Below are 11,182 nucleotides of genomic sequence, written 5' to 3' on the forward strand. Positions count from 1 at the left end.
AAGGATAGACTGTACTGTACTTTCTGGACAGTTCTCATTGGAAACACACATGTTGGCCCACAGGCTGCATTCTATAAGCACTACATATGGTTCGGTCTGCAGTCATAAATTACTATTACTGCTGTTCATGCTGTGTGTGCCTCTGCATGTGTGTTTGCGCTCACGTGTGGCTGTGTTGCTTAAGCTAGCAAGGAATATTAGAGAAATATAAAGATTCATTTGACTGAGTTGACAATATGTTGAAAATATTTCATTGTACTGTTGTCTTCTAACAGCAACAATAAAGCCAGGGAGAAATCTTCAATAGTGAGAGCAACTGTAACAGCAGGTTGGATTTTTAAATGTTCTTCATTACAGAATGTCTCTTCTTTTATGTTCAGCTTCAACCTATTCTTCTCTAATCTTCATCTCATCTTTACTTTTCCAGTCTCATCCTTCTCTTGCATCTCCTTTCCCTTTGTCGCCTGCTCTTCCTAGAGAGAGAGCTGAAAATCAAGAGCTGGAAAGCAATGAACCTGCTGAACTCTCGTTGAGCCATAACACAGGCTGTACACATATATGAGCAATACCCAGATTCTGTGCTGCTTCTTGGTATTGTGTAGTTTGTCTCGATCGCTGACTCTTTTATGGAGACAAACATGAAGAAGAAATGACTCTTTATTTAAACTTTTCTTCAACTCCACACTCTCAAATTTTAGTTGTTCCTCTCTTTCTCTTTCTTCCTCTTCCATCTTCTTCAGTTGCTGTGTTGGCATCTGGCTTGAAATTGCTCCGCTCCAATTTAAGTCACGTGGTCAGAGTAAAAGCTGACGATGGTGCGTTCAGGTGCTCCTGGTTGCCTCCTTCCTTTGAGTACTGGCTCATACAGATTCTCATATGTTCTAGTAACCCGCTTTGGATTGACAGAATAGTGCGGAAAGAAAAGAAAAGAACAATATGTGTGTCAAATGATATACTTATTAAATACTACTCATCATTTTTATAATTAGTATCTCAAGATAATGGTCTCTTCATTTAAATACCATTCCCGCTATTCTATGCTGCAGTTGTGTGATGCGTTAATTGTAATGATTAGTGCTATTTTTCGCAGCTTTGTTACAGCGACGTGAAACTGATGGCAACCGATGTTAGCCGTTTTCCTTAATACCAAAGCCTACATGAAAATAAATCAGTTCCATTGCTATCAAAAAATGATTCATAATTCACAAAGCAGCAAGAAAAAGGATAAAAACAAAACGAATGTAAATATTATATACCTACATATATAAAAGAAAAGAACTATAGGCCTAATATGAATCAAATTAATTGAAAGTGGTCTGAAGGGTCTTTAAGTGCTCTTTTTAAGCTTTAGTTTTGTAACACAAAGATTTTCAGGTCATTTAAAAACAAAACGTGGGGCTACTTAAAGAAATAAGGCTGCTTGTGTGTATGAAATTTGCCCATAATCAAAATATTAGACTCTACACACAAATCACCATCTCTACCTTTGTTGATGGTATAGATTTTGATATTTCCTACACCATATGAAGGCAACTCTGAGCAGCTCGTGCAGACGCCGGGCTCACCGCCAGATAACGGACAGATACAGAGGGGCGTGATATGTTATAACTTCAGTCCTTCCTTTCCGACACTCTCATGAACACAGCAGTCCAGATGCTGTCTCCTCTATTCTCATCTGTCTTCTTTGTCTTTGGAAACTTTAGAAATCACTTTCCTCTGTGTTAGTGCGCGGAGCTGAGCTTGTGATGCACTTTCAGACATTCATGACACAGATGTTTTCAGTTTGACCTCCTCCTCCGTCTCGTCTGGTAAGTTTGAATGACTTGCGTTAACAAAGGAACATTTAATAACCCAAAGTTACGTATGAGGATTGCAAAACCAGCTCGGCTTGTTGTTGATAAAGAAAAACGCGCAGAATACATTTGTCGAAAAGTGTGATACTTTGTGAAAATTGCGCAGGAAGTTTGTGGCGGTGTTGATCACGCTTGTCTGGAATGTGTGCTCTTTTACAGAGATGAATAGCTGTGATTACAACAGGGAATATTCTATGTCAACATTATTTAGGGGTGTCTGCCAATGACATGCATGTTAGGAGGACACAGTGTTCTTTAAAATAGTTGGTACCCTCATGTTCACTTACATAAGACACAGACCCTCCCACTCCTGTGCACATGTAAAATGAGTCTAGTGAAAATTTGGTAGCCTATAGAAATCAAGAAAAATACATCAGTTGCTGTTTTATTAGCAAGCAGTAGCATGTAGAATTACTTTAACTTCATTGTATTGTTTGTTCTTAAATGGGTACTACTTTGAGGTGATGTGAGTCAGTTCCTAACTATGTTCAAAACCCACTACTCAACCAAATTTGGCCACTTTTTTTTTTACAAAGATGCCTAAACATTTTGTCTCCAAATGACCAAAATCATGTAGGACAAATAAACACAATGATATGGTGGAGGAAAGGCAGATGGATGTGTCTGTTGTTCTCTGTACTGCATCGTATATGCCTTTTAACCACAGGAACACATTTCACAAAGAAGCTAAATTGATTTCTGCCCCAAAAGGAAGATTTTTTTTTATGGCTTACAAGATGCAAGAGGGTTTCGCAATTCGAATTTAGACTTCCAGCACAGTTTATCCTCCTTGCAAAGCAAAAGAATGGAGGAAGGGACAAGTAACAATATCTTCTTTGCAACATGAAGCATCAAAGTTTATGGGGATTTGGTTAAATGCAATTCACAATCATTTTGAAACCAAGTTCTCTGCTGTTCTTGACTTTTGCGTGGAAAAATCGTTGGATCACGATTGTTGGTTTCATCCAGGATGCCCCCACCCTCTTATGCCTGAGGAGAAAGGGAGGATGGAGACAGACAGGATGGACGTACATCTGAGGGATATGTAGGGGCTCAAATCACTCTAAAGTTGCTTTTCTCTCAGTGCAACTTTTCAGCTCTGTTGTAAACAGGTGAGAGAACAATAATACATCTCTGATCACAAAAAAGAAAAACAGTAATTATAATAATAATAATAATGATAATAATAATAATAATAATTGATTATTTCTAGAGACAAACTTAAGTTTGATATTTTGTAAAGCAGCAGAGAGGAAGAAAACAGAGTAGCCTAAATCTTGTCAACATCTCCTGAACCTTTCTAATGCATTCCTGTTTAATACTTAACTAATGTCCATGTCTTCACAGGATGCTGAGGAAAATGACCATGAGGAGGATCCTCCATGTGAAGGGAGATGTGATGTGCACGATGCTCCTACTGGTGCTGTTCTGTCTTCTGCTGTATGCCCGGCAGGTAAGGCTGGAACCAATCACAGCATAGTGCTAGATCAAGATTTGTGCATGCATCTCAACTAGACAACACAATCCTCTCCTTTTAGACTTTCTAAGTACTTAAAAAAATCCCCTGACTGCTTCATCAAATGTCACCCATGTTTCCAGGCCGTGCTCTCCTCTGGATGGGACAGACCTGCTTGGAAGCTGGAAATCCATGGCTCCACAAGCTCCAGCAGAACCCTGCTGGGTGCCAGCGGGGCCAAAGTAGGCCGGGAGTCTCCAGAGGTAAGATCTGTTTCAAGTTATAAATGTGTGCATGTTCACATGTAGGTGTCAGAATCAAATTATCTATAGTATAATGTACAAGGATACTGAAAAATTAAATTTATCAGCAGGGACAAATAACCGGTTGTCAATGGAACACACTACCAAACCCACTGCATCTTTGATGTTACTCAGAGGACAGGTTGGCGATGAGTAATGGCAGGACTTACTGTACAGGGTGGAAGAACTACAAGCTTGTGTTGCACAGGGGTTAACTGGTTCCACAGGCAGACAGGGGATGATCCTGAGCATATGGAAAAGAGAAGAAATCAGGGACCTCCTTTCTAAATATTTTCTTAAATTTAGACTTGAACTTACACACACACATATATTTTGGGGGGCATTTTATGCCTTTAATGACAGGACAGCTGAAGACGTGGCAGGAAATGGGGAGAGAGAGTGGGGGAATGACACACAGCAAAGGGCCATGGGTGGGAGTTGAATCCACGGCCACTGCAGAGGACTCAAAGCCTCCGTATGTGGGGCGCATGCTTTACCAACCGAGCCATCCACATGCCCTGACTTGAGCTTAGTTTTAAGACAATTTGTGCTTATGCTGGATTTCAAAAAATGTTTACGCAGGTTTTAAGAAGCCCATTTTAAACTTGCACACCTTTAAACATCTCAAATTAACTTTAAATTGATATACATATATACATATCTATATCACACATATCTTACAAACAGCAGTCCATGTACACGATGCTAGCAGAAATGAGGGTTTAGTCAGTAATAGCTGGGGACCAAAAGAGAAGCGAAAACTTGTTATATGGTTGACTAAATAGTTGGTTACTCAACAAAGCCAAACACATTGCTTGGGAATGTGTCTCAGCTACTTCGTCACACCTTTAACTGATCATCCCTATCATACTGTTCATAAAGCTAAGCAAAGTCCACCAGAGGCTTGGGTGCATGTGTCCCAAACTGCAACACCCTGACGTGATCAGCAGGAAAATCACTTAATGTCAAGACTAGACTTTGCTCCAGAGATAAGATCATTTCCACGTCAAATTAATACATGCTTTTTTTTGCATAAGTCATACTTAAGATCAAACTTGACCATAAGTGTGTTTTATAAATGAGGCCACAGGAATATAGCCCAAAGAACAGATTCCTTACCAGAGAGGCCTGTAGCGTGTTGCCACCACAGTAACTGAAGCAGCTATGTGGCACTGGTTGCTTGAAGAGCCAGGGGTTGAAATACTGCAAGGCTTGTGAACTGAGGAGAGGCAGTTGAGCAGACTAGGAGAGGTGATGAGCCAATGCAGACAGGTGTGCAGAAGGAGCAAAGCCTGGAGCTGGGAGAGATGCCACGCCCACACCGCATGTGCGAGACAGGCGGGGAAAAGCAGGAGACACAGGGGGAGAGGGAAACACGGGGCAACAAGGGAAATAACTGCAGGCACAGCTGTGGCAGTGACAGACAGTTTCCTCTTTTATTTCAACTTGTGTTGCCACAGTGTTGCTTGAAGAAAACTAAACAAAAGTGAAAAATGATTGATCAGTTGAGATTATCATTTCACATTGTCAATTTCTGTTTATCTTTTATGCATTTGTCGATGCTATATCATATGTGAACTTAAACCTGATTTGAAGAGCGTGATTACTGTTATAGAATGAAACAGTTGGACATTGAGGGGGAGCCGCTGACCTAAAGCTGCTGCAAGGATACCATTTGTTAATCTGGTGCTAAATAAGAGTATCAGTATAAGGATATAACGCTATATGTGCTCACAGAGACACAGCATTGAGTGTGGAGACATTTACAAGTACTGTTGACTGTTGCTGTATATTAAGAACTGTGTGAATATTTATACTGCATATACTGAGTGCATCAATGTATGTACACACAGTATGTTTGTGTTTATGTCTGTGTGAATGCCCATCTGTACTGATTCACAGAGGGAAGAGAGGAAGAAATGAAGAGAGATTAGCAGTAATTTTAGCTTTCCTTTTTTCTGTTTAACACTTTGAGGTTCTGCACATACATTACTAAATTTAAGATATGCTCATTAAGATGACGTACTTGTTATAATAAATATCCTACTTCTTCTCTCTCACATAATTTCTCTTAATTAGCACTTCCCATCCAGCCCTGCAGAACCACAGCTGCCTCCCTGCAAGCCCCAGTCCAAGCCTAAACCTCCGCAGCCCAAGTCCAAACCTCAGGTCAAATCTAAGGGGAAAGCCAAGACACGACGCAAGAATGCAGCGCCGACTAAGAAGACCGCTGGCAAGCTCCTGCCCACGATGCCACCCTTTGACTTTGAGGGCTATCTGAGACAAAAGGACAACAGAGACTTTAATCTCCTCATAGACCAGCCAGAGAAATGTCACATCAGAGGAGCAGAGGATGAGGAAAGAGGCGGAGGATCTGCTACCCCTCCCTACATGCTCATTGCGGTGAAATCTATTGCTGCAGATTTTGATAAACGCCAGGTAAAATATGCCATGTTATGAGTTGCCAAAAATTTGGCTGGAAAATTTGCTGTGAATCAGTAAAAAGATTAGCCTGTATTTTGATAATGACAGTGTGTAAGATTTCGGGGGATTTATAGGCAGAATATGAGAGAAATTAAATATTATATTTGTAAGTATGTTTTCATTAGTGTTCATTCATCTGAAAATAAGAATAAGAATGAGCTCTTTATATCTACAGAGGACGCCGGCACTGATGCCCCCATGTTTGAAAAAAAATCTGCAAAAATGCCCTGGTGGAAGCTCCTATGGTAGATAGAACATTATAAATACTATACCATACCATTATCCAAGATAATGGTATGAAGTGCCCTCTAGGGTGCCCTTCCAGTGGACAAAATGTGATAAAGTGCATCATGACTTTTGGCGTGCTGGTGCCCCACTGTGTACAGCTGGTTCCCATTTTTTTCACCCCTGCCCCTCAGACAGCCACCACTGCGTGCAAGTCCTCTTCAGCAGAGGACGCCATGTTTCCCTGCAATGTTTCTACAATTACCCAGAATAAACAACCACACACTGGCTGCAGAGAGGGCCTTTCGCAAGTTTTGTGGCCACCATAATAATAACAATAATACTACAAAACTTAATTTATATAGCATTTTTCAAAACACAGTTACAAAGTTCAATAGAGTAACAACAGAACACATCTAAAACAAAAGAAATCAACCTAAAAGACATAAAAACTAAACACATTATAAAACACAGGAAAAATAAAATTACAGAATCAACCCTGATCTCTGCATGGAGGTTTGCTTGGAAGGAGAGGGTGAGAAGAGTTGGTTGCAATCTGCAAACTCATGGCAAGATGCCACTAAACCCTACACACTGGTCATTAAAGTTCTTATAGAAATATATGTTTTTATATGAACAATTACCACATGTAATGTAAAAAGACTGACTCATAGTGACAGTCTCAGAGAAAATGATTACCTTATTCTCTGAAAAATTCTGCTAAAACCACTGTGTCCTACCTGACAGCAGAGGTAGTAACTAGCTGATGAACACAGTGGAGCATCTAGCAGCAAAGAGACACATTTTTCCCTCAGACGTTGGTGTAGACAAAAACCAGAGCTAAAAGGAAAGTGAATATTGGACTGAGATTGGTCAGGTGGACATAGACACATCTTCAAATGAATGCTAATGCTCCTCTGTATCTGCTCAGTATAAATTGTTTGCTAACAGACTGCCCCTAAGAAGGCAAAACAAAATCATGTATTTCTCTCTGAACTTAATAATTTTTAGGTGGTGCGTCGGACCTGGGGTAAAGAGGGACTTTTCCAAAATGGTGTGTCCATCCGTACTGTTTTCCTGCTGGGAGTTCCCAGGAATCGTACCGCTCTGCCTCTGTGGGATCGGCTCTTGACCTATGAGAGCGAAACCTTCAGGGATATCCTGCTCTGGGACTTTGACGACACCTTCTTCAACCTGACACTGAAAGAAACACATTTTCTAAAATGGGTTAACAGCAGCTGCCCTGATGTCAAGTAAGTCTTTATAAACGTAAATCAAGATTTGATCTGATTCTCTCCTTATGTACCTTATATCTGATGCTTTTCCTGTCATCTTTTTTCATACAGGTTTATCTTCAAGGGTGATGCTGATGTGTATGTTAATATAGAGAATATACTAGAGATGCTGCAAGGACAAAAGCCAGACCAGGATCTGTTTGTTGGTGATATTATTATCCATGCTAAACCCATTCGCCGGCGCAGTTCCAAGTACTATGTGCCAGAGTTTGTTTATGGAGGGGGTTTGTACCCAAATTATGCTGGAGGAGGAGGGTTTGTCATGTCAGGACATACGGCTAGGAGACTTAGCTCTGCCTGTCAACAGGTACTTCAAAGTTGGATAGTTTTAATATTTCAATATGTCTGTGTTTAGAATTTTTTGATTGAAGATTTGTTTTTTACTTTCAGGTGGAGTTGTTTCCCATTGATGATGTCTTTCTGGGAATGTGCCTCCAGCTGATTGGCGTCAAACCGTCACGCCACCAGGGCTTTCGGACCTTCGGAATTCCCAGACCGTCTGCGGCGCCCCACCTCCAGACGTTTGACCCTTGTTTTTATAAGGAACTCATGGTTGTTCACAGCCTCAGTGTTCCACAGATCTGGCTCATGTGGAACCTCCTGCACGACCCCAAACTGACCTGCCACAACAGGACCAGCCCAACGTCCTGGCCCTTTAAGTGGAAGGGGAAGGTGGGAGAAACGGAGGGAGAAGAAATGGACTACAGTGAGAAGCAGGTGTTTGTCACACATTAGTGACTCTCTGCAGGGCCGAGCGGGCTCTGCTAGAGCTCTAGCGACTACTAAATGGTCATAAAGCAGGATCTGTGGCCAACTTGATAGGCTTGTGATGTGCTCAAAAGCACAGTTGAGTCATGTGAGACTTTTATCCAAGCTGGCAGATCATCATGGGGAAATGAATTGGCAAGGGCCAAATGTGCTTCAGATTTTTCAGTGAGGAAGCAAAGAGAATCTAGGCTTTTGCCATGCGAGTCCATCTGTGTGTTGTGTTTGTGAACAACCACGCAGCAGGACTTTTACTTGCAAAGAAGATTGTGTGATGAGTTGAATCTCTCTGGACTTTTGAATGTGCAATCTTCAGAATGTATTGTGTTATAATTGTTTACACAGACATGTGGTAACATCCACAAGGAGGACATAACGAAATGCGTTACCTGGTTTAACTCCATGTATGTCTGACACTGTTTGCACTTGGTTTTTAAAATGCGTGTGAGGCGATCGGATCACAAGTGGACAGCACCAAATACAAGTGTAAATGACCACCAAGAAGCATTGTGATCTGATCACTGAAGCCACTTCCTGAGGTGGTCTGGGATGTATTTGGACACATATCTTTTGTAGTTGAAGCACTAATGTGTCCCTTGTCCCCGACAAGGATGTAATGAGAAAATGCATCATCAATGGAGGATATGGTGGTTATTTCAGTGACAGTGGATCAACATAGCAAGTTACAAAAGACTTTTTTGCCACTCTCAACAGCTGGAATAGCCTGTACATGTAAACTAGTTCTTGAAACATTTTTGTTTCCTTAGCTTGCCTGTGTGAAATCTTATGCTCGTCTGGCGACAGACTGCTATGTGTTTCGGCTGTCCACTTGTGTTTGAAGCACCGAAATGCATTGTGAAGTGTGAGACCACAACATTGTTAATATTCTGACTGTCACTGGACTGTGTAGACAGCCAGAACTGCTAATGGCTGTGTGTGTACTGCGTGATTGGAAAGACAACAGAGACTTTGTGCTCTCATCGTGAATCATGAGCAGAGATGTACCTCACTTCCTAATGCTGGATTGAAGCACAAATGGACGGTCGCATTATCTGTTCCCTGGAGGAACAACAAATGAAGCCTAAATGGAAACCAGCTGCACAGTGGGAACCAGCTGGGACCATAGCGCACTCACACACACTCTAAACCTCTTGCTGAATGTTTGTGGAAACGCCAAGCATGTATACTGTCAATTGAACACTTAAGTTCTACTATAATTATGATAATTTGTTTTGTATAATTCTGAGTTTTTCTTTAAAACTCCTTATAACTTTATCCTCATCTGTTTTCAAGATGTTCGGTGTTAGATAGATTTGTGCACATAAACAATGTTCAACTACATTCCAACAGGATAACATGTTCGCGTAAACAGATCACATTTGTGCATCTATTTGTGTGATTGTTCAACAAGCTCATGTGCTTGGGATTTCAGCTGGTGCCCTTTTTTGTGTCATTCTAATGTGACAGGAAACCCAAATGGCAAACTGCTCCTTTACTGCACAGCAGAGGCTCGCTGGCACCCGTGGGAGTGTGTGTGAGAGAGGGCTGACACATTGTTAACTGATGTGGTGATTTACATACATGTTGACAGACAGTTATGGACAAATAAGTTCCAAGCTGTGATGACGTGCCTATTTTTTAAGGAAGTATTTAAGAAGAAATCAATAAAAGTGTTGTGTCCTAATGGTGAATGAGCTGAAGATCAACTGTTTTTTAACTAAAAAACAAACATTAAATTCATTATAAGAACTAAGGATCTCATAGGAGAGAATACACTGAGGAAAAATCCCTACCTTATTAGTATCAATCTCTTTCTTTGCAACTAATAATAAGAGAGTTATGGTAGGCTTAGACACAAAACAGTTAAGGTTTAGCTCAAAGTCAAAAGTCAGATTTCAAGGGTGTGTATATGAAGAAATACAAACCTCCCAGTCTTTTTCACATCCACATTTTTTATTGTTTTTTTCATATCCTGGTTGCACACACAGAAAATGAACTTCAATGTCAATGAACAGTGAGCGTTTGATTTCATAAAAGTCCAAATGTTGCATTGGAGCTGTTAAAGATTGCACAGCAGTAGCTCATCTCAACAACCATCATCAAACACAATCAAAAGTAATTTGCTGGAGCAAAAGCTTTCAGTCAACCTAATCCCCCCTCTCTCTGCACTACATGGTATTGGTATTGTTATTGCCTTTTTTCAGTGGACATGCTGAATAAATCTACTTATTTCTTCATACACAAAGTTATAGTATTCAAAATATAAAATGCCACATTCCAATGAATTTCACAAGTTTTAATTAAGTATAACTGCCCCCATTTCCAGAAATGGGCTTAAAATGTCCACAAAAAATATTGGGAGGAGAATAAGCGAGATGGGCAACAGAACATATGATACCGAGAACAGACAATACAAAACATTAATATGAGATTATCATTACACTGAACTGAAGCTGTCAGTTATAAATTACAACAATCTGGTTATGACAATCATTCATTCCTGCATTCAATAAAATTAAAAAAGAAAAAGAAAAACAGGTGGAATCTAAAAGCCACACAGACCTTCGGATTTACGTTTTCACTTGTTTTTCTGTCTTAAATTTTAGAAAAACAAGGATGTGATATGTCCACCTGAGTTTGGGTGAGATTAACTACCCAGCACCCTATAGCTCCTCTGTCTGTCTCTCATTGACAATGCATCATCATAGCACTGACCGTCGTCAGCACTGGGCTGGGTTTACCAAAACTGGGTTCAAGAGTATAATCAGTTTTTGTTTTTTTCAGTGTTTAATGTGTTAGGTA

The 11,182-nt window shown here is 40.5% G+C and overlaps 1 protein-coding gene and 1 long non-coding RNA gene across 2 annotated transcripts; one reads left to right on the forward strand and one right to left on the reverse strand.

Annotated features, from left to right (window-relative positions):
- Positions 1-2,799: 2,799 nt before the first annotated feature.
- Positions 2,800-4,865, reverse strand: LOC146316041 (uncharacterized). The gene is made up of 5 exons (XR_014771802.1): positions 4,731-4,865; positions 3,782-3,855; positions 3,481-3,579; positions 3,181-3,312; positions 2,800-2,952 (listed from the first exon to the last, which is right to left on the reverse strand). It is a non-coding gene; the product is annotated as an uncharacterized LOC146316041 (long non-coding RNA).
- Positions 3,202-10,071, forward strand: b3gnt9 (UDP-GlcNAc:betaGal beta-1,3-N-acetylglucosaminyltransferase 9). Its single transcript, XM_084735091.1, has 6 exons — positions 3,202-3,306; positions 3,453-3,572; positions 5,691-6,050; positions 7,332-7,573; positions 7,667-7,922; positions 8,006-10,071. Exons 1-6 carry the CDS (start codon positions 3,202-3,204, stop codon positions 8,348-8,350), a joined length of 1,428 nt encoding a protein of 475 aa, XP_084591217.1. The 3' UTR covers positions 8,351-10,071.
- Positions 10,072-11,182: the final 1,111 nt, after the last annotated feature.

This window comes from Lutjanus erythropterus, chromosome 13 (assembly GCF_056507025.1).
Source record: "Lutjanus erythropterus isolate fLutEry1 chromosome 13, fLutEry1.hap2, whole genome shotgun sequence".
Lineage (NCBI taxonomy): Eukaryota > Metazoa > Chordata > Actinopteri > Lutjaniformes > Lutjanidae > Lutjanus > Lutjanus erythropterus.